At 43.8% G+C, this 24395-nt stretch overlaps 1 protein-coding gene across 5 annotated transcripts in view; it reads left to right on the forward strand.

The window, feature by feature from the left end:
* The window catches only part of INVS (inversin), a 122396-nt gene that overhangs the window by 93947 nt on the left and 4054 nt on the right, over positions 1-24395 (forward strand). For 3 of the 5 annotated variants that reach the window (XM_072959828.1, XM_072959826.1, XM_072959829.1), the window contains 4 exons: positions 6939-7225; positions 15158-15875; positions 22793-23022; positions 23785-23856. In XM_072959828.1, the coding sequence (XP_072815929.1) occupies positions 6939-7225; positions 15158-15875; positions 22793-23022; positions 23785-23856 (1307 nt within the window). Of the gene's footprint in view, positions 1-6938; positions 7226-15157; positions 15876-22792; positions 23023-23784; positions 23857-23937; positions 23992-24395 lie in introns of those variants that run through there. The other 2 variants (XM_072959827.1, XM_072959830.1) reach the window with 2 other exon arrangements.

The following is a 24395-nucleotide window of genomic DNA, read 5'->3' on the forward strand; positions in this document are numbered from 1 at the left end:
CGTAAAGTGAATTCTATTTTGCCGATAGAGGAATTGGGAGAGAGAGTTTTAGTCATATTTTCTAAGGCTTTTTTTTGAGAAAATACTATTTAGGAAATACCTATAATCCATTTAAAAGCACTTGATAACTCATACCGCACCTCCTGTGTTGTTGCCAGAATGAACATTGCTGTAATTTACCTGCCAAAGCACAGAGTTGAATGCACACTAAAATAAGACTGTATTTATGTTGATCACTCTTCTTCCTTGAAGCTTCCTTTTTGCCAGGTTTCTATTTCACTCTCTAATCTCAAGTCTTCTCTAACTCCCTGAACTCTTACTTCTCAAAACTTTTTAACTATACCGTCTCCACACTGAGGTCAGCCCTGCAGACTAACTCCTTAGACTTCTATTCATGCTCTGCTTTTTTCCTTGAAAATATATCTACTCTTAAAACTTAAATTACTTCATCTCTGTAGATAACCCCTCCACTTCTCTCACATCTTGACCTCCTGGAACTTTAATCCCAAATCATCCATGACCTGCTGGGCATTTCCACTTTGCTGTCCTTTTGTTACCTGCCAACATGTCAGATCATTGGACATTTCCACTGCATGTCCTGTTGTCACTGTCACTTCAGTCTCACTAAGTGAAACCTACAACTCATCATCACAACCTGTCTCTCGTCTCACCTCCTGAGTTCCCTGCCAGTGTTGCCACCACTGATCTGCTGATACCTCTTCTGAAGTGTCCTTTTGCTTCTATTCTTCTGTCCCACTCCTCTGTACAGGCTGTCATTCTTGAATGCCATCCATGATGCTTCCACGTTTTACTTGCCCTTCTATCTCCAAGTCTCATTTCTCTGCACCAGTACCACCCTCTCACCCCTCACACTCGAGGTCTTAGCCATCCTGAACTTTCTTCACTCCCTCACTTACCACCTTCCTTACACACCACGCTCTCAGGAGACCTAAGCTTCTTTCTGGTGAGTGTATGGGACTGAGTGTGTCTCTTAGAGTTACATAATCAAGTCCAGTTTGGGTGGCCCAGTTCAAACTTGTGATGCTGAAGTCCCTTCCACAGGAGGTTGTTCTGTGTCCTCAGAAGGTCAGGTGACAAGGAATTCTGTGCCTGTCAAGCACCACACTTCATTAGTGGACAGTTCTGTCTGGCAGAAGTTCTTTTCTACCTTTTGGTCTTGAGCTACCCCTTGAAGCAAAAGAGAGAAGTCTCAGTCCTTTTCCATAAATCAACTTTCAGACAATTAAAGAAAGGGCACGTGACACTCGTACTCCTACCTCAGCTCTCCTTTTCACCTTATAATAGATCCTCTGACAGCTGTTCCCCGAATACCCTGTTTGTCAATGCCTTTCTTCAGGGTTGACCCAGAGGTCTGAGTCTTCTGCTCATGTGGAGATCTGATCCATGAGGAATCACTTCCACGATTCTCTTCCATGTCATTCCACTTTTCTGAACCTCAGTTTCTCATCAGTAGAATGAAAAGGTTTCTTAATCCAGGATGGGCTCTGGGGCTCCGTGAATGCCCTGAAACTGTAGGCACTATTGTGTGTGTCATGAGCATATATGCATTAGGGGGAGGAGAGGATCTATAGATTTTTATCACCTTCTCCAAGAGGGTCCATGAGTCATAGAAAGATTTTAAAAATTGGATTAAATGATATGAGGTTCCTCCCAGCCCTCACATTCTGTAAGTCAAAGGTCCTAAAATGCATGACATTTTCTTATTCCCTTGAGAGGAAGTCAAAGACCAACTATTACTAAGCCTATTATTCAGTGACAATGAAGAGATAGAATCTGACAGGCCCCCCACCCCAAGCACCATGCAATACCAGCTGAAAAGGTTAGAGCTAGACCTTTTCTCTCCTGTAAGGTAATCAGTTTCCTCTCACTGGAAATGTTCCAGCAGAAATTGAATTATCATCTCTCCAGGATAATATAGAAGGAATTTTTTAAATTATGTAAAGAGCTGGTCTCTCAGATCTCTTCCACGTCAAAGATTCTGTGAGAACTCTGTTCTCCCGTCTGCCTTAAATACCCTTCTTTCACTTCCCTCTTTTCTCATTTTGGCGTCATTTCTATGTAGCCATTTTTTCCTCTTCCAGTTTAGTCTCCCACTTCCTCCCATAGCTCTGCGAAGATACCTCTGTTCCAGCAGCATCACATCTAGAACTCACTCTCTGCAGGAGTGTGTGGATCTGATTCCCCAGGAGATTGTCAATTCCTTGAGAGCAGGGATTGTATTATGTACCTCCATACTTCTAGTGCCTTAGAGTCCTTGATATGTCATAAGAATTTAATAATAAATGTTCAATAACTACTCCTGCAGTGGGTCTAAGACCTTACGTGAGTCAGTCATCATTCTGGGCCTTAGTTTCCCTCTTTTTCAAATGGAAGGGCTGGACCAGTTCCTCTCTAAGGTGTCCTTAACAAAATTAGTTTACCCCATTCCTGTACCAGGACCATGAACAGGAATGGCATCGGGGCAAAGCCGGGTTAAATCGGTACAACAGCAGGGCACACTAACCTGACTTCCCTTTTCTGTGGAAACCATTTTAATCACATCTCTCAAACCTCTCATAGTCTTGTATTCAAGGCAATTGGCAACTTGAATACTCATGGAATGGGAATGAGCCTGCTTTAAATTTCTGCAGTGTCTGATAGAATTCATTTCTTCTAGTTAGAACTGGACAAATACAACACTCTGTGGAAGCCACATAATGGAGTAGGGAAAAAAAAAAACCATCGACTCGCAGGACTCAAAAAACTTCCCAGGCCCAGAGGCAGGTCTGTGCCATATTGTGCAATCGGACAGATCCAGTGAGGAGATGCTGAAGCCGTAGGACATTCAAGTTGTTGAAGTTACTGCCCTTGATCTGGGTCTCTGCACATCAATCTTTTGATCCCTTGGTTTCTTATTGGCGTTTTTTGTACAGTTGACATCTCGGCTACTAATTTGTAGAAGTCCCCATCCTTGGGTCTTAGATCTGGTTTGGGAGGGCTCCAGGGTATATCTTTGCCCCACAACTGTCCTTCAGAGATTTGCACCAGCCTCGGGTCTTTTCCTCCCTGGGTGGAACAGCACCCATGCCTTCAGCCCATCATTTGGAGATCCTCTTGACCTTGTGCTGCACAGGACCCGAGGCAGATGTTAAAGATCTGATCCCCAGTTGGTGTTCTCACCTTCTTATACTGTAAGCCTCTGGGGAGCTGCAAAAGTTGCTCTAGAAAAGACAATACCCACCAGACTAATTGGTAGCCCAACAAAAGCTGTTGTCTGGATGATTTCCTTCAATGTAATAGAAAAAAAAAAAAGAGGAGAGGAAAATGTGAGACTATTTTATGTATTAAGATTCTGCCACCTTAATAAATTTTATGCTAAAATGTTACTTGATATGTCATGGACAGAATTTTTTTTTCTCTTTAAATTTTTGTGTAAACCAGAATAACATTGGTTCTTCTTCTTGTATCTGTTTCCTAAACTTTATAAAAATAGGTCAAATGTATAGCATGGCCCACTATGAAAATTAAAGATCTTTGACATTCTGTAAAAAATTAGTTAGGAGGAAAACACTTAAATTTTAGGACATTTCTTGAGTCTTAGAGTGTAGGAATAAAAGCTACACTAGAAGCCAGCTTGAAATGCTGTTAATGGTTACTTTGATGTGATGTTACCACTTTCTTCTTATGACCCAATTCATTTTTTAAATGAAGCAAGAAGATTGAGTGAAATTTTGAAAAATAATTTTGTCATAGAGATGAATTTTACAGGAAGAAATAAAGCCGCTGAGGTCCAGCTCAGCTTTGTGTCTAGTTTACCATGTAGCCTGGGGTAAGTCACTCAGCTCTCTGCCTCAGTGTCCTTATTTACCAGATAAGAGCAGAGCCCTCAGTAAACTGGGTTTCCTTCAAATTCTTAGACTAGAAGCAGTGGTTCTGGATCTTTCTGCCCAGGAACACACGCGCGCACACACACACACACACACACACACACACACACATGTGGGATCATGTGCTCCTCTCAGGAGCTGTATCCTGTGTGTGTGTGTGTGTGTGTGTGGTCATGGTGGTGGTTGTTGCTTTCTGTTTCAGGGCAGCAGCGTAGATAAGACAGGATGCGGGTTATGCATAATTTCCCATTTTTATCTCACTGCCTTTTCCTCAGTGATCACTTCCTTTACATCAAGAACCACAGCTCTGGAGAACTGCACAGTTGTGGGCTGGGCGCCACCTGGCAGTTATTTTTAATGCGAAATGCATCAGTTTTTAGAAAAACATTAATTTCTTCTATTCATCACCTGAGGTGTAATTATATATTCTCACTATTACATTCTTCCTCCCGAATCAGCTTACTGAGCTCTACCAAAATGAAAAAAAAAAAAAACCCTTGCAAACCTCCCCCTCCAAGAATTTTTCAGGAGGCAGAACTTGCTTGCTTTCTGGACATCTGATCACTCTGAAAGACTGAGATCCCCTGTTTGTCCTGTGGCCGCCTTTGTGGAGGCCCAAAAAGTGCCTGCAGGGACAGGGTTGGCCCAGAGGCTGATTGCACAGTGGTCTCTCGGAGTTGAAAAGGAAAGCTGTTTGGTTTCCTAAAGAAAAGGTAAATGACTGCTCGAATAACAGAGTCCAGGTTATCACTTCAAAGCCCCTCCCGATGGCAGTGATATCCATGCAGATGCCAAGACAGACAACCACACACATGTGTCTGTCTGGAGGACCAATATTCTCTTAAAGTGGTTTGGCTTATCAGGGCCAGTACGAAGAGCATCACTCCCTCTGCCTGCCGGGAGCAAGGCAGTTAGATCAGTTAGCAGCACTTCCACCACCCAGATGCTTCTACCTTCTTCCAAAAAGCAGCTTTCTCCCAGACAGAGCACACTGAAATGGCACCTGCTAGCATCCATATGAATCTCAGCACTGATGACGACAAGCTGTCCAGCTCACTTGTTGTTGCATCAGCACACACAAGTGTCCGCAGTTGGCAAAGCACATCACAAGACCAGACTCTGGTGAAAACACTTGAGCTGGGCAGGAGTCAGCACAGCCCATCTGGCCTCTTTCTCTGGGATGGACTCCCTGGAGGACGATCAGAGAAGCAAGCTTGGACCTCAGATCAGGGGCTTCACCACACAGGACAAGAGACCTTCCAAAGGGGAAGATAAGTTGACAAGGCTTTAGAGTATAACTCAGGTATCTGTCATCTGGGGCTTCCGTGTCCCTTGAGATCTAAATAAGCTTGGCTTTTAATTGCACAGTCTGTGGAAATATGAATTCTTTGACTTCTTCAGGGACTTGGGGTCTCTGCCTCAGCTCTTGCTTCATGTCTGGTATCTTAGCCCTGCAACTGGTCAGGTTGCTTATAAAAAAGCGTGTATGGGCATGGGAGGCTGTCCACAAAGCTGGTGTCATGGGGGAGACTCAGTTTCCCAACCCAAAGTGGTAGAGTTAACAATCCACACAAGACTTTCCTGTTCTCTGAAGCCTTACTACTCAGGGTGTGGTCAGAGGACTGGGAACACCTGTATGACCTGAGTGCTTGTTAGAAATGCAGAATCTTAAAACTATAAATCAACTCTACTCCAATTTAAAGAGGAAAAAAAAAAAAAAAGAAATGCAGACTCTTGAGCCACACCCCAGGCCTGGTGAATCAGAATCTAGATTTTAACAAGATCTCAGGAGATCCCAGTTTACCAAAGTATGAGGATCACAGATCTAAAGGCTTTTCTGTCTTCCTGAGCAGCAAATATATTGGGTGCTGCTGTGTATAGCAAGCACTGTTTAAAGATCAAAAGAAGCAAAACCAGCCTGTTTTTCCGTATTATTTGCCTTTGCCCAAACTACTCCCTCGGACTAACATCCTCGTTCCCAACTATCTGCCTGGCAAACTCCTACACATCTTTGAGAATCAACAGTTGAGACTTTCTTCCAGATTCCTCCACAAAATTAATCACTAATTCCTCTGTGCAAGCACACTATTATAATATTTCTTCCACTATATGTTAGGTCTTTGTTGTCCTAGTTGTCCCCCTCTGGATAGAAGGTTCTTCAAGGGAGGGCTGAGTTCTCTGGTCCTCATTACTATATCATCAGTGCCCAGCACAGGAGAGGCTTAGAAAATGTTAGTTTTCTTCCCTTTTTTTACCCTTGGCAATCCCTACAGATTAATGGCATCAGTCAAGCAGATCCTTTCCTTAACTTAGCCCCTTTGTCCTCAAGCACCATGCCCATTTCTGGACCTGGGCCACCTTGGACCCATCTGTATCAACCACCACTCATTTCTAGTCCTGGCATCCTCTGGCCAGCGCTCTACTATTCTGTTGCTACCCAAAGGTTTCAGCTTAGCCACCAGCTACTTGTGTATGACTTTTTGAAAATCATCCTACCTTCTGTACCTCATCTGCAAGATGAGTGGGTTTGACCCATTAGCTAGAGCTCTTGCTGGCAGTATTACAGCTACAGGTGTGTTATAAGCAGTTGGGAGGTGCTTTGTAATTTTTTCATATAATCATGAAGGTTTGCCAATAGTCTTTTTAATAAATAGAGAAGATTCAAGGTTATCGTATGACTTTTATTCTCTATTGCATCCTGATGTGCTTTCTGGAATAGGAGAGAAAAGGGTGTAGCAACAGGTAGTCCCAGGGATCACACACAATCTTGGGGCACACACACCTTGGGATTGTGTTGTCTCCCCAGAAAGTTCTGTGATTATCTGACGTGTCTCAGCCGGGCACAGGTTGATCTGTAGGATTCTTTCCAGCTCCATCATTTTTTGGGCTATAAGACATGGGTAAAAGACAGGAAATTGTGAAATTGTGGAAACTGCAAATTTCCAAATCCCCCCTGTATTGTAGTAGCTCCTTTTAAAATTTAAATCCCACTGAGGAACACTTGAACAGGTAACAGAATTTTTTCCTATTCCCCCTTGGTGTTGCTCCCAGGAAGAGAGAAGAAGAAAACAAGCGGAGAGAGGCGGAGCAGCAGAAGGGAAGGCTGAGCCCAGATGCCTGCAGACCCCAAGCCCCTCCTTGTCTGCTCAGTGCCCAGGCTGAGCCCCGCGGGCAGAGCTGGGCCCCCAGCAAGCAGCCTCCCTGCAGTGACACAGCCCAGGGCCCTGAGCGGAAAGCCTGCGGACGGTCTTCAGGCAGAGGGTCTCCAAGCAGAGCCCCCCAGAAGGAGCAGCGTCCTTCCCCAGACCTGCAGAAAACAGTCCCCAGAAAGCCAAATGGTAGGTGTGTTGCGTTTGTTGTTCGATACTTACCCATGGACTGTGGGCTCTTTTGATTCATGTGTTTAGGCCATTTACATTTAAGGTAATCGTGTCAGCACTTAAGCCTGCCATTTCATTATTTCTTTTCTCTTTATTTCCTCTGTTTCTCTTTTTTTCCCTTCCTGTGAGTTACTAGAACTTCTTTCAGGATTCCATATTGACTAATTTGTAGTGTTTTTCAGTACATCTTTTTCTATAGTTTTTGTGGTTGTTGCTCTGAGTTTTATAATACATATATCTATGACATGGGTAGTATTACAGTATACTTATATATGATATATATGATATATATAAGTTGACTTAGTCTACTAGTATGAACATTTTATCACTTTGAGTGAAGTGTGGAAACCTCACTTCCATTTAGGTAACTTTACCTTCCTCACTTGTAAATATCATTGATTGGGTATCAAATGCTGTTACAATTTTTGTCCCAATCACCAAATATATTCTCACATAAAACTCATGGGGAAGAGGAGAGTCTAGTTTATGTACCCCTATTTCTGTTTTTGTGTTGTTTCATCTTCCTTCCTGGTGCTCCAAATCCCTTCTTTCATCATTTCCTTTCGGTTTGAAGAACTTTCTTAGCCAAAATTTAAGGGCAGTTCTGCTAGCAACAAATACTTTGAGTTTTCCTTTGAGAATGTTTTTATTTCATCCCTGAAGAATTGTGAAACCAGATGTAGAATTTACCGGCAACAGGCCTTTCAGCCCTTGAAGAAGACAGCGCCAATTCCTTCTGGCTTCCAAGGTTTCAGACGTGAAAGCCACTGTCATTCAAATTGGTGTTCCTTGGTAATGTTCCTAGGTAACACGCCATTTCTCTCTGGCTGCTTTTGAGAGTTTTTTCTCTGTCTTTAGTTTTCATTAGTCTCATAGGGTATGTCTTGGCATAGATTTAAAGTTTATCATGTATGGATTTTGCTTAGTGTGTTAAGGGTGCCCAAGACCACCCCAGGTTCAGTAAGTTGCTGGGAGGACTCATAAGACCAAGAATACATTTGTACTCACAGCTATGATTTATTATAATAAAAGAATACAAAGCAAAATCAACAAAGGGAAAAGACACATGGAGCAAAGTCTGGAGGAAAGCAGGTGAAAGCATCTAAGTGTCTCCTCCCGGGGGAGTCACATAGGCCATGCTTATTTCCTCCAGCAATGAACTATAACAACCTTTGTCTACCGGGAAAGCACACCTAAACGTAGGACTTCAGAACTTTAATCAAGGTCAGTCACATAAGTACCCTCTGCCCAGCATATACCAAAAGTCCAGACTCCCGGAAGGAAAGCAGGTACTCAGCATAAGCTGTATTATTTGCACAAAGCAATTGAGCATATTGAGCCATTCTTATCAGTTAGGGAATGGTGAGAACCCTCCAGAAATCTAAGTGTAAATGCCAACACAGTGAAAAAAGCAAATAATGTCTTAGTATTATTATGGAAACAATTTTGACCTTTGACCAAAAAGAGTCCATGGGATTTCATGGTCAATCTAATTCAGGGCTTGGACAATTCAGTCTGTCTGTCTGAACCTTAATTTCCTTAGCTACAGGCTGGGGGTTTACTTACCCTCTACCTTGCTAGGCAGTTATAAATAGAAATAAAATCATTAATGTAGAGTACTTGCTATAAAGCCCATGACTCATGGTAAGTCTTCAGTAACTGCTGTTAGTAGCTGCTGGTCTAGCCAAGAACCACATGAAAGTGTACATGAATGACCACAAACATACCTGGAATATAATCCCATAGCCCACTTATGCAGTGACAGTGCATTAGCAATGTAAACCTAAGGATGGTCTAATGCTTTGTTATACATGCATTCATTTATTCATTCAGCCGGCATTAACTAGACTCTCATGATGTGACAGCCACATTGTATTTCCTCAGGATCTTTTCTAGCTTGGGACCTTTGCATATAAAATTCCCTTTACCCAAATGGATAAAAAGTGCCTCTTATTTTTCAGATCTCGGGGTGCATGCTCCTTCCTCTCTCTACAGCCATACCTTCCCACTAAACGAGGCTTTGCTTCCCTGCTCTGTGTGCCCAGTGCTTTCCTGTACTTCCCTATTATAAAGAGCATCACCTTTTAGTGTTATTACCGGCTCGCTTGTTTTCTCCAGCAGGGGGAGATCTGGCTCCCATTGTCTATGATATACATGCGTACTTCAATACCAGTCCTGGTCTGCACATGGAGTAGTTTCAGAATTGCTAACCCACACCCTTGTGAGAAGCAAATTTACCAACCAGAGCACAATATTTACATACGTTTCTTTTTATCCTTGGTCTTAACAATACTCAGCCAGAATATGGTTTTACAAAGTTACTTGGGTGAGTTCTCTTCTCCACCTTGTAGTGAGATTACCTGATTTGTTTGTAATAAAATTAGTTTATTTGTTGTTGCTTTTATTCCATTTTAGGTTCTTTCTCACATCCTAGCTGATTCTAATTGCTTTTCTTTTAAACAGAAGATGACATTTTTCTCCTAATTATAAAATTATTTAATGTACATCACTAAAAATCAAAATCAGAGAAAAGAACAAAAAAGAAAATAAAAATCCTCCTTAATTTTCTTTTTTAAATTTATTTTTATTTTTTTATTTTTTTATTGACATGTAGTTAGTTTACAATGTTGTGTCAATTCCTGTTGTACAGCAATTAATAGTTAATTCATACATATACATACTTGTATTTGTTTTCATATTCTTTTTCATTATAATTACTACAAGATACTGAATATAGTTCCCTGTGCTATACAGTATATACTTGCTGTTTATCTGTTTTATATACAGTGGTTAGTATCTGCAAATCTTGAACTCCCAATTTATCACTTCCCATCCCCTTCCCCTGACTGGTAACCACAAGTCGGTTTTCTGTGTCTGTGAGTCTGTTTCTGTTTTGTAAATAAGTTCATTTGCCTTTTTTTTTAGATTCCACACATAAGTGATATCATATGGTATTTTTCTTCTTCCAGCTTACTTCACTTAGAATGACAATTTCCAGGTCCATCCATTTTGCTGCAAATGGCATTTTATTCTTTTTTATGGCTGAGTAGTATCCCATTGTATAAATATACCACAACTTCTTTATCCAGTCATCTGTCGATGGACATTTAGGTTGCTTCCATGTCTTGGCTGTTGTATATAGTGCTGCTATGAACATTGGGGTGCATGTATCTTTTTGAATTAAAGTTCCATCTGGATATATGCACAGGAATGGGATTGCTGGATCATATGGTAAGTCTATTTTTAATTTTTTGAGTAATCTCCATACTGTTTTCCATAACAGCTGCACCAAACTACATTTCCACCAACATTGTAGGAGGGTTCCCTTTTCTCCACACCCTCTCCAGCATTTGTTATTTGTGGACTTTGTAATGATGGCCATTCTGACTGGTGTCTCCTTAATTTTCAAATACACAATTGTACAAATCCTTCTACTAGAATTTTTTTTTTAATTCAGAAAATTGTGGGCATCCTGTTTTGAGATCTTCTTACATCATTTCTTTGTTTTCAACAAAAATATTAGTAGCTACTTAGTATTATGTCAGATTATGAATAGAGCATGATTTGTTTAATCATGCCTGTGTTATAGGACATACAAGCTAAATAGCTTTTCATATGAATTTTTGTGTAAATCTCTTTAAACATGCTGCCAAATTTCATTCCAGGAAGGCTGCAGAAGCCTTTCTCACCCTTCTAAAAGCAAAAACCAAAAAACTCTCTCCAGACATTTAGGCAAATAATTGTTTTATCAAATCCTAGTTAGTAGGATGGGATTTTGTCATATTTTATTGGCTTTGTGTATTTATTTTCTGGCTTATTCACTGATGTCCTCTGTCAATTTTTATATTGGTTTTTCATTTTCTTAATATTTCTAAAAGCTCTTTTCTATAACAAGGATAGTAACCTTTATCTGTCACATAGAATGAACTTTTTTATTTATCTTCTAGTTCTGCTTCATTTTTTCTTTGAGATTTTTCTCTTTGTGGTTTTATGCTGGGAAAAGGTTTTTCCCACTCTAAGATTTAATAAACACATGTATTTTCTAATTTTTACTATCTTGTATTTGATTTGTTTTATAGGTTGGGATCTGTATATGTGTACATACTGTATACATATTGTAATACATATACGAGGTTGGGATTGAATGATTTCTTTTTAGAGAATAAGCAGTTGTTCTAGCCATAAACATGCAATAGTCCAGAGCTGCCACACTGGCAGTGGACTCTGTGGATACCAGCTCTGGAGGAGCACAGCATCCCTCTCTGGGGTTGTCCCCAGGGCCTGTGAACACCTCATCTCCTCACCACAAATTCAAAATGCCATCTTTATTACTTATTTTCATATGTGGGAATATTTTTAGCTTTCTATTCTTTCTTATTGATCTATCTATACTAATAGTCAAATCACATTATTTTTATTATTACTAGTTAGTATCTAATAATATCCAGCAGTCTCTCCATTATTTTTATTTTTTCTTTTCCTTTTTATAGAGTTTACTTTTTAGAGCAGTTTTAGGTTCACAGCAAAATTAAGCAGAAAGGACAGAGAGTTCCCAAATACTCCTGCCTACACATGCACGTACACCCCCCCCCAACAGCAAGGTCCTGCACCGGAGTGGTCTGTTTGCTACAGCTGACGAGCCTACATTGACGCATCGTTGTTCCCCAAGTCCATAGTTTACATGAGGGTTCATGCCTGTCATTGTACATTCTGTACGATTTCACAAGTGTATAGTGGCTTGTATCCAACATTGTATACGGAATAGTTTCACTGCCTATATTAGAGGTCTCCAGAGAAACAGAACCAATTAAATAGGTAGATAGACAGACATAAAAGAGGTTTGTTATACAAATTTGCCCACTTGATTGTGCAGCTGAGAAGTCCTACGGTTTGCCACCTGCAAACTGAAGAACCAGCAAAGCCAGTGATGTGATTCAGCGAATCTGAAAGGCTTGAGAACAGGGGAGCAGATGTTCTGAATGTGTGTCCAAAGGTTCAAAAATCAGGGGGCTGATAGAATAAGTCCTGGTCCAAGTTTAAAAGCCTGATAAACAGGAACACTTAAGTCCATGGTCAGGAGAAAATAGATGTCCCAGCTCCAGAAAGAAAGCAAATTCGCCTTTCCTCCACGTTTTTGTCTATTTAGGCCTTGAACAGATAGGATGGTGCCCACCTGCCTCAGTGAGGATAATCTTCTTTACTCAGACTGCAATTCAGGTGCTAATCTCTTCTGAGACACCCTCACAGACACAGCCAGAAATAAGGTCTTACCAGCTATCCGGGCATCCCTTATACGAGTCAAGTTGACACATAAAATTAACCATCACACTGCCCTAAAAATTCTGTGTGCTCTGCCTATGCATCACTCTCTTTCCCGAACCGCTGGGGACCATTGATCCATTTAGTGTCTCCATAGTTTTGCCTTTTTCCAGAATGTCATACTGTTGGAGTCATACAGTATATGGCCTTTTCAGGATGCCTTCCTTCACTTAGTAATATGCATTATTAGTATTCATGCAAGTAAAGTAATATTTCACTTAATAATATTCTACATGGCTTTGCAGCTCCTTTCTTTTTAGTACATGTTTCATTTTTAGCTCATTTCCTTTTAGTTCATTTCTTTTTATTGCTGAATAATAATTGCGTTTTCTGGGTAAACTGCAATTAATTTATCTGTTCACCTACTGAAGGCCATCTTGGTTGCTTCAAGTTCGGGCAGTTATGAATAAAGCTACTGTAAACATCCATGTGCAGGATGTTGGGTGGGCATAAGGTTTTCATTCATTTGGGAAACACCAGGATTGCTGGACTGTAGAATCCAGGTAAGAGTATGTTCAGTTGTGTAAGAAGCTTTCAAACAGTCTTCCAAAGTGGCTGTCCCATTTTTCACTCCACCAGCAGTCAGTGAGCGTGCCTGTTGCTTCTCACCCTCATCAGCATTTGTTGTCAGTGGTTTTGATTTTCACCATTCTAGTCGATGTTTAGTGGTATCTCATTGTTGTTTTAATTAATTGGGTTTTGTGTCATTTCATCTTTGTGTATGTGAAACATTGTAATGGTTCTAAAAGTCAGAGCTCTACAGAAAAGTTTACTCAGAGACGTGGGGCTCCCTCCTCATCTCACTACTCAGTTTCCGTTTCCTTCTTTCTATCCCTTTCCCATTCTGTCCTTGTAGGTATCCAGTCTCTTCAGTTTCTGGTTTATCCTTTCTATATTTCTTTTGTAGAAATGAGCAGATACAAATATATCTTCTCATATTCCTGTTGTTCTTACGTGAGTAGTGGCATAGTTTGAATACTCTTGGTACTTAAGAATAGTTATTTTAAAGTCTGTTTCTGAGAACACATTATCTGGATAACCTGTGTGTCTGTTTCATTGTCTATTCTCTCTCTTTCTCTGAATATTGTCTTGTCTCCTCATCAGCCTGTATACTTTCCATTGAGTACTGGACCACTGAATATACAAAATTAGAGAAATAACTTGAAGGCCGGGATGATATTAATTCCTCCAGGGCAGATTGACATTGGCCTCTGTCAGACATTTAGGAGCATAAGCAATCCAAGGTCACCTTAACCCAGTTTCCAGAACTGAGAGGATGCAAAGCTGGGCTTCAGTCTCTGTGAGCATCATTCTACCACCAGTCCACCTTTTCTCCTAAGACATAACCTTCCAGGGTCACAGTCCAAAACAATGTTTCTTGGCAGGATCTGGACTCCAAGTTTTGTCCTCCAAACCTGGAGGGGCTTACTTCCCTAGGGGTATGGCCTTGCTTGTATCTTGGTTACCTGATTCTCTTGGATCTTGGCCCCATTTTTTTCTGCTTTGTTAGCTCCTTGACACCTTCAGACAGGTGGTTTGTAATATTTTTTTCAACTTTTCTGCTGTCCTCGGTGGTGAGTATGCTTCAACTCTGCCGTTACAGAAGCAGAAGTTTCTTTGTCATTATTAACACTGAGACAAAAATTTTCATTTCAGATGTTGTATGTAGTTATTTTTTAAATATATACATATTCTTTTCTCAAATTTTTAGTTTCTTTTGTGTGTTCAGTCAGTAGGGGTGGGGCATGCACATTGTTCTATTAGCTGAAGGTTTTGTTGATCTAATCTTGCTATTTGCTCTGTTATCTATCCCTCACGGTAGATTGTTTCCTTGTGCATTTTGTCATTTTGGATTGTGAAGTCATTTTCAGAAGGTCCCCTCTGTGCAGCCTGCGTTGAGGGCATGCCGCCCTAAAGCAATGCTGTGTTTGCTTCTGTGAGGCATCCTGCAATACCACCATCCTGAGACTAGTTTTTAATATTAATTTTTCCTATGGGTTATAAATAAATGAATAACCAAACCCACATGAGACACAGGACTTTGGTTTCAAATTCCCATGGGAGACTCTTGACCCAATCCAGAACCTAGGTTGAGACAAACTTCTTTGTCATCTCCTAGCGCTGGGAAGCAGATTTTTAATCTGAACTGTCATTTCCCAGGGGTCTAACACCTCAGCAGTCATGGCTTCATGCAGGGTCTTGGTTTCAATTAACTTTCTGCCTTTCTGTTCTTATCCAGATGTTAAAACATACCAGTTACTTAATAAGACCAACATCTTTGTTTTTGGCTCCCAGGAATTTTCTTTATTTTCTTGAAGGCACTATGGTGCTTTTAAAGCAATATTTATTATATTTTAGGCAGCATTTCTAGGTGCTTGTAGGGGAAGGCTTTCAGGTTATCTAATGTACCATTGCTAGAAATAGACGTTAAACAATTTTGTCCTAATCAGCACTATGGTGGTGACGTAAGAGGCCAAGTCTGAATATTTTATGTGAACAAGGGAGCAAAGCTGCCCTACTGTGCAAGTTTTGAAGAGTAAAGATTCTTCCCCTTTTCCTTGTCTCTTCAAGAAATATCCAGAGAACATTCTAAAGGCCGACCTGCCTGTGTCCACTTCAGCCCCAGTCAAGGCAATGACGGAAGCCGGCGTCCTGGAGTCTCCTCTGTCGAGAAGTCCAGAGGTGAGACGGCTGGCGAGCAGCAGTGCGACAAGGGGAAAGGCTCCTTGAAGCAAACCTCCTGTGTCAGGGTGGCTGGGCCTGAGGAGGAAGGAGAGGACCCCAGCCGGGCAGCAGCAGGCCTCCCGCGGCAGGATGGCCCCTGGAAGCTCAGCCGGCCGCCGGACGCAGCGCCCAAGGCCAGATGCGCCTCCCAGAAAAGGCGCCTCCAGGAGCTCAGAGGAGGAAGGCGCTCCCCGGCTGGGTCCAGCCGGCCCGGCAGTGCCAAGGGGGAGGCGGTCCATGCTGGGCAGAGTCCTCTCCACCCCCGGACACCAAGAAACACAGTGACGCAGGACAAGCTGGCAGGAGGGACCTACTCAGATTTGCCACAGAGGACAGAGGTGTTGAGGTCAGGAGTAAGGAAGTCGAGGACATCCGTCCCGTCTGAGGACGCTCAGCCATCTACGGAGACTGATCTGGCGCCTGGCGCCCTCTCTGGGCAGAGTGTGAGTATCGACCTTCTCCCCGTAGAGCTGCGCCTGCAGATAATCCAGAGAGAAAGAAGCAGGAAAGAGCTGTTCCGCAAAAAGAACAAGGCGGCGGCGGTCATCCAGCGGGCCTGGAGAAGGTAGGAAGCTGGGAAGCCGCAGCAGCTTTGGCATGTGGCTGTCCAGATCCCCACGATGTGATACCCCCGTGCTCTGTGATACCTTCTAGTAAATTCCATGTGCTGGCGTGACATTGAGCCTGCCCGTGAGAGTCACACGTGTGTAGATCTTAGTCATTTATATTGAGTAAGCTGGGAGGTGTTTTTTGTCCAGAAAGGTAGGAAAGCACCCAGGATTGCCCAGTATAAATGAAAAACCAGGAAGCCTGAGTTTCAGGTGAAGCTCTAACATGGTACCTGACCTTGAGCAAGTCATTTGGCCTCCCTGACCCTCAGTTTCCTCCTCTATAGAATGGGATTTAACAGTTGCCACACCTGTCCTGTTTATAAGACAAGTTGCTAGAATAAGATTATGTGTACTTTGTGAATTCTAAAGCGCTGTATATGTGAGATATTTTACTTTCCTTCTTAACTACCCAGGCATAGATACAGTGGACTGAGTGACTGAAATTTATTACAAAAACCTGCGTGAGCATCAGCCGAGCTCAGAATGTGAGAGTGGTGGTGGAGGCATCCTAAAATACCAGGATGAATACCACCTGAGTGTAATTACGGGCAGATTGGAGAAGTCCTCTGCTGCAAGTTTCCACATATCTCACAATCTCCACACTGCAGGCCCCACTAGGGCCTAAATCCAGATCAGGCCTTTCAATGATGACCATGCCCAGGGGAGGGCTGGACCCATCGCTGACAGATGGGAGTCACATGGCCTCCATCTCCAGAGAGAGGACGTTTGATGGGGGAACAAAGCCAGCGAAGCACTGTGAGTACAGGTGCGCCGCGTATCAAGGCGCCTTTCAGGAGATGAAAGGGCTGGAGAGATGCTGAGATGGTTTGGCAGAGAGAGAGGAGAGCGTCTTTTGAGGTCCAGTGGGAGGCCTCGGGGACTGTCGTGCCAAAGACCCTAACCCAGAGCCGGGCATCTGCCCCACGCTTGCACGGCCATAACGCGTCCTCGGGTCTGTTCAAGCTCGTGGCCGTTCACAGAGGCGCTCGTGCCAGATCCCCTTTGCTCTCCAACCACGCCAGGAGGCCATCATGATAGGGATTAGCGTCCCGTTTTTCAGACAAGCAGATGGTCTCAGAGAGGAAAAGTGGTCAGATTCAGCCCTTGAAACTCTGGCTCAAGTCCAGGGGTCTTTCCCTGACGTTTTCAGTAAAGGCAGTGTTTGCTGTGGTCAAAATAATGGAGGCGGAGGCCAATCACGTACCCCTCACCTCGGAACAGGCTGCCTGGAGGGGCTCGCACACATCAAGGTAATGTTACGGGGGATGGTGGTGTTACTACTGTTGTTAATGCTAGCAGTTGGCATTCGCTGGGCCTTGGTGCCAGGCACTGTGCTAAGTGGAGTTACACGTGTTAACTCTAATCCACACAATAGCCCTGTGAGGTGGATACTGTTCTTATTATCCCCATTCCACAGAGGAGGAAACTGAAGCGCGGAGAGGTTAATCTCCTGCCCAGGTTACAGAGCTGGTACCCGCCAGAGCGGGCTTTCAGCTCAGACAGTGTGCCCCTGAAGCCACAGACGGGAATGGTCCTTGTTCCCTCTCCTTGGGGCGTTCCGCCAGGGCATGCACTGGCTACCATCCCTGGGGAACTTCTGTTAAGTATTTCAGCTGAAACCTCGGATCCAAACAAGCCAGCGAGGTTTGCCATGTGAGGCCCCACAGCTGCTCCCCAGCTGAAATGCCTTCCCTGTTAGACTGTCCTTTGCCTCCTTTGAAGAGTCAGTAGGTGACAGGTCCTGTCAGTAAGTGTGTCCATAGCAGCAAATGAGCCTTCAGTCACCCCCCCACAGACAGTGGGCTCATAGCCGAGGGCCCACCTGGGGAGGCAATTACACAGGCCCCCTTGGGCTGCCCCACTGTGCAATTCTGCAACCTGGGACACCAACGCCCACAGGGCTTCTGGGAAGCTGAACATGGTGGAATGTCCCGGGTCTGGCGAGGGTAAAAAACCCTTTTATTGATTCTGCTATAGCCACATATACATCTGCCATTTGAAGTAGAGGAGCCCAAAGTGCTATCCCGGGACTGTGTGTGGTGTGTGACACCAAACCTCAGGAGCCCCGAGGGCTGGGGTCGGGAGCAGGGCCTGGCACACGAGCGCCCATAAACGCAGGCCGCGTTCCAGGAGATGCGTCCCGGAGAGAGGCAGGCCGGCCGGACCACGCGCAGGGTGGGCCAGCAGACTGAACCTGGGGCCCAGAGGAAATGAAGCTCTTCGTTTTATTACCAGTCAAGTCTTGACTATTTTAAAGATTGAGGCCGGACCCTGGGCGAGCTAGGCTGGGCTGGAAAGTTGCTGTGGCAGTTGCCGCTTCCTGTCGGTAGCCCTCCAGCGCGCGCCGAGGTGAGTTAGCAAGGAGGGGCTGGACCACAGGACTGCATGTCTCTGTCTTCTCAAGAAACCAGGAGTGCGTGTTCCCCTTGAGAAGGGGAGAACAGAGGCTGTGACTGGCCACGAGGACCACCAGACCAAGACTCGGTCTCCATACGAGCCTCGATACCGCGGGAGCCGTGCCCGCTGAAAGCCGAGCTCCGACGGCGCAGCCAGCTCCGTGCTCTGCCCGCGGAGCGGGGGTGAGCGGGGGCTGAGCCGTGGGGCCGTGTTGTCCCGGAACTCTCCTTTTTCTCTACAGTTGGCTTTTCGGAAATGTGCTACATGCTCTAGTAAAGGGACGCCGTGGTTTGTCAGGCTCCAGGAAAAGAAGGGAAGAATTATGTAGGAATCAGCCTTTAGGGCAGGAGGGAGGGACTGCACCAAGCGCTGCAAGGAGCTTCTAGCCCTGGGGAAGAAGGTTATGTCCCTTTTGGTGTACTGTGAGGTCGGGCGCGGGGCCGCTGCTCTCTGCAGCACCCCCTAGGCCCACCAGGAGTAGTTAATCAGCTACAGATAATGACGCTGATGTAGCTTTCCTTGGGAGCCTCCAAAACAGCCGTGCTCTGTAGCTTGGGAGTGCACGTGGGATAAACACCATCAGATACAGCCTTCATCACTACTCTTCTGTTAGCTCTGGTAGTTTTGCTTTATATATTTAGGTGCTCTGATGCTGGGTGCATAAATATTTACAATTGTTATATCTTTTGGATGGATTGATCTCTATCATTATATAATGATCTTCTTTGTCTCTTTTTACCAGTTTTAAAGTCTGTCTTGTCTGATAAATTATAGTTACCCCCGCCTTTGTTGTTGTTACCATTTGCTTGAAATATCTGCACCCTGTGTGTTCTTCTAGAACTAAAATGAGTGTCTTGTAGGTAGCATATTAGTAGATCTTGTTTTTTAATCCATTCAGCCACTCTGTGTCTTGATTAGAGAATTTAATCCATTTACATTTAAACTAATTATTGATAGATAAGGATTTACTATTGTCATTTGTTCATTGCTTTCTGACTGTTTTGTTCCATTGTTCTTTGTTTCTTACCCTGCTGTCTTTTGTGTGTGTGTGTTTCAATGCCTTTTGGTATCAGTCTGCTTTGACTTCTTTTATCATGTACTTTTGTATAATTAGTATAGGTTTTTCCCTTGCAGTTATTATGAAGCTTACATAAAATATCGTAAAATCATAACACCCTATTTTAAACTGATAACTTTTCTTTGACAGCATTTCTAAATTTTATACTTTTACCTCCATCCCCCATTTTAGGTTATTGATGTTACATTTTACATATTTCTTATATTGTATATCCAATAACAGGTTATTGTAGTTATGGTTATTTTTACTACTTGTTTTACTCTTAAACTAGAGTTGTATGTGAATTACACACCATCATTACCATTCTACAGAATGTAACTTTGACTATCTGTTTACCATTACCTGTGAGTTTTACACTACCTTCTTATGATGATTAATGTCCTTTTACTTCTGCTCAAAAATTTCCTTCAGCATTTTTTGTAAGGCAGGTATGATGGTGATGAGCTCTCTCAGCTCTTACGTGTTTGGGCAAGTCTCTCTCTCCTTAATTTTTGAAGGACAGCTTTGTCAGGGATAGTATTCTTGGTTAACAGTTCTTTTCTTTCAGTGTTTTAAACATTTCATCCCATTCTTTCCTGAAGTTTCTGTCAAATGCTTATAGTCTTACAGGAGTTCACTTGTATGCAATGTCTCTTTTTTTCTTACTGTTTTCAAAATTATTTTTGTCTTTGACTTTTGACAGTTTGACTTATGTGTCTCAGTGTAGCCCTATTCTGGTTCAACCTATTTGAGATCCTTTGGGCCTCATGGGTCTGCATGTCCATCTCTCTTCCCAGGTTGGGGAAGCTTGCTGCCATTATTGACTTAAATATACTTTCTGTCCCATTCTTTCTCTTCTCCTTCTAGAATTCCCATATGCAGATATTGTTTCTTCTGATTGTGTCGCGAAGGCTTTTTTCACTATTTTTTTTTTCTTTTTGCCTTCTCTGACTGGATACTTTCAAGTGTCCTGTCTTCTAGGTCACTGATTCTTCTGCATGGTTAAATTTCTTTTGAAGCTCTCTATTGAATTCTTCAGTTCAGTTACTGTATTTTTCAGTTCTAGAATTTGTTTGGCTTTTTTTTTTTTTTTTGATGGTTTCTATTTCTTTGAACTTTTTCTTATTTTGTATAGCATTGTTTTCCTAATTTTGTTTGGCCAGCTGTGTTCTTATAGTTCACTAAACTTCTTTAAGAGACTTCTGAATTCTTTGTCTCACACATCTCCATTTCTTTAAGGTCAGTTATTGGATTTTTTTTTCCTTTGATGTCATGTTTACCTGATTTTTTTTTTTTTGTATCCTTGATTCCTTATGTTTGTATCTGGACATTTGAGTAAGCAGTCTCCTCTCCTAAGTTTTCTTTGGCAGAGATAGTTATTTACCAGTCAGCTCAGTTTGAGTTTCTGGATGTGTCTTCTGGTAACATCCTTGGGGAGGTGGGGCTTGCTGTCTCTTTTTGGGAGGGCCGCTGCCCAAGCTCTGAGGTTTGAGGGCAGGGGGAGGGAGGAGGAGGATGTTGCCACTGCTGGCGGAGAACCATTGGCTGAGGCTGCTGGTTTGGTTCCTTGCTCCAGTAAGGATGTAGGGCTCTACAGTTGCCTGGGTTCTCTGGTCAGGCTTACTTAGTCAGGACTCGGTAATACACTCAGCAGTGGGCAGGGCTGTGATTTAGCTTTCCTGCTCTGGTGGGACAGTAGGACAGGTCTCAGAACCTGCACAGCTCACTGTCTGGGGACCCAAATGAGGCAAGACTGTGCACTGAATTCCCTGGCCAGACATAGGCACCAGTTTCATTGTGTAAGGGGGAAAGCCGTGCATGTGCTCTCTCTTCAAGTGCCACTGTAGGAAGGGCTGGTGGATGGGCCGTGCAGCTTCCTGTGTGCGCTGGTTAGGTTCCCTGGTTGGATGGGCTGAAGGCTGTATTCAGCAATGGCTGGGGCTGTGAATTACTTTCCTTGCCCAGGAAGAGTGGGAAAACTGGTTCCAAGGGTGGCAAGGCTCTTTGTTTTTGGTCTTGATTCAAGCTGGCATGCTCTCCAAGTTCCCAGGCTGAATATTGCTACTGGCTTTGTTCAGTGGATGATCAGCTCTGCTGCTGTGCAATAGTCTTGTGCACTGCTGGGCTCTGCAGCTTCAAGGTGGTCCAGCCAGCCTTTCTTGTCAGGTAAGGGCCAAGAACTACACTCAGCAATGGGGTAGGCTATGACTCAGCTCCCCTGGCTGGGCAGGGTCAGCCTAGGCTCCAGGGCCAGCAAGGTTTTTTGTTTAAGGTCCTGAATCAGGGAAGCTACACACCACTGAGCTCCCTGGGCAAACTGTGCCACCTTCTTGGTCTACAGATGAACAAAGCTACTGGTTGGGTCTACTACTTGGACTCTACAGGTAGGATCTGCTAAGATCCACATGCTGGTTGTTGCAAGCCCCTCACCCCTTCTCTGTCACAATTGGATTCCCAGGGGTTAAACCCCACAGCATCCCTGGCAGTCCCCATGGAATGAGACTAGCTAGAGCCAGAGCTCCCAAGAAGCAACCCAGAGTGTCCACTCTGAACTCTCTTCTCACTGGAAGAATAGTCTGTCTTCCCACTAGAAGAACTGCAGGCTCGGTGTAGACCTCTCAGTGTGGGGCTGTGCTAGCCTCAGGGGTGGGGAGAGCTTCCAGCAAGTAGCTACTCTTCTTATCCTAATGCTGTGTGTCTCAGTCTCTAGAGCAGGGAGTGCTTCATCCTCACTCCCATGTTCTAGGATTTTCTCACTGGTGCCCATGAATAGTTGGTGGTGGGGGTGGTTGTTGTGAGAGGGAGCAAAGTCAGGAGTGACCTATGTTGCCATCTCAGTAATGTCCCTTCTGCTCAGCCTTTGTCAGATTCATATCTGCCTCACAGATGTATTTTCAGGCTTGATCATAGGGAAAGTGCCTGATATACATCCTGACCAAATGGCCCCTTCCACATTGTAGCTGTCTTCCATCCTCCTTCCCTTACCAAATACACAGTGCTTCACACACTTCTCACATTACTGACTTTCCTGCACCTCTGCTCATGCCAGTGCTGCTACCTCGAATGCCCTTCTCTGCCTAGCAAGCTCCTACTCATCCCTTAAAACCCAGCACAAATATTAGCCATCTAGCTCCTTGCTTGCACGTAATACTTCTCATTCTGCATATATTTGTTTACACATTGGCCTATCCCATTTCGAGGGCAAGGACCCATCTGATTGATTCCTAGTCCAAGAAGTACTAATGGACAAAGACAGAATTCAGCATTCCAACATGCCACTGAGGTTAGGAATGGGAGCTTGAATGAATCTCCCAAGAGTTCAGCAAATACTATTCCTATAGCTTCTAGGAACTTTAAGGAATGTTGTTTTTCTCAGTACTATTATCTTAAAGTCCCTCCCTTCCTCTGACCCCACAGCTATCAGCTCAGGAAGCACCTGTCCCACCTTCTACACATGAAGCAGCTTGGAGTCAGAGATATGGACAGATGGAACCGAGAATGCATGACTTTGATCCTCCAGGTTTGGAGGAAGGAACTGGAACTGAAACCTCCAAAGACCTCGGCAGTAAGCAGGACCACCAAGAGTCCATCCAAGGGCGGCTCGGGCACAAAGCCCACCAGGCATTCAGTGCTCAAGCAAATCTACGGTAACTGTCCTTCTAGGTACTTTGTAGTTTACAACAAGCTCCTCCAAAGTGTCACATCAGAATTTGAAATGGGATTTAATTATATTGGGCAAACTTCCATTCAGGTAGGAACTCTATTATACTTCCAAGCACCAAGAGAATTCTCAGCATCACATTAGTGCCTCCCATCCAGCAATTCAGGGTCAGAATGGGTTCTTGAGGCATTCTGGCATCTCAAGAGAGAGCCTTCTGGCCGAAAGATTCTCTGCTGGGCTTCATGCCTAAAAGCCTCACCACTGCAACCTCTCCAGGCTGCTGCCTGTCTTTCCCTGAAGTTCCCCGTTTAGAGGACTCCAGGCACAGGCAGACCCTGCCTCCTCACATTGATCTTCCCTATGCTTAGACAGTACAGGGGCGCCCATCTGTGGGAATGCCCCAGATCCAAGCACTGCTATGAGTACTTGTTTAGCAGATGAACTGCTGCATACTGAAAGACTTCCAGCTCTGGAAAGTGCCCATCCAAATAAACTCAGCAGAGAACACACCCAGCTAGCTCCCCAACAGAAAAAAAGTCAGAGCACCTTTAGCAACAGATCTGTGGCCCTGGCAGCAAAATCTCAGGACTTGACCCTGGGCTTGCATGATTTTTTCCACACCATACCTTATTTATCTTAGCAGAGACACGTGCAAGTTCAAGCTTTCACCTCAATAAGCAATTAAGAACTTGGTCAGGCCATAGCTGTCACTGGTCAGAAATAGATGATCGTTGTTGGTTGATTTTAGGTTCTCAAGAAGGGAAAGTACGCCAACCCACAAGATCTTCAAAAGCCCATTCTGTACTGCATCTCAATTCAGGTAAGGCAGCCACTGAACAGGCAAAGCAGGCTGGGGAGACCACCTGGGGAAATAGTTCCGTTTTTTGTTTCATCCCCAAAGGTGAAAGACGTTAGAACAGACTGCCAGGGGGTTCCAGTGGTCATTCGATTTCAGGTATGCATGTGTTTTTCATCCCTCTTTCATGGAATTATCACTGCAGTCAACATCTCTCCACAAGAGGCAGGCTATTTTTACAACCAAAAGCTGTTAGCGTTATCTCCAGCAGAAACAATACACGGAGCCTATTACTGATCACTTGTACATCCCTGTTCGTGTAAAGGAGGGGAAAACACAAATACTGTCATTCTCCAAGTAATTCTTTGGAAGTTCTTGTTCTGTTTTGGTTTCACATTAAGATTCTCCATCTCCTTCCCACAGATGGGAAGAAGTCCCTTGACCACAAATTCTGGCTTTTACCCTTTGGGCAAACGTCCCATGAGGACGACACTTAATATTTTAATACCATGTCCAGCTCAGGCTCAACTGTGCACACTTTTACTCATATAGAAGCAGCTCAG

The sequence above is a fragment of the Vicugna pacos genome, chromosome 4 (genome assembly GCF_048564905.1).
Source record: "Vicugna pacos chromosome 4, VicPac4, whole genome shotgun sequence".
Lineage (NCBI taxonomy): Eukaryota > Metazoa > Chordata > Mammalia > Artiodactyla > Camelidae > Vicugna > Vicugna pacos.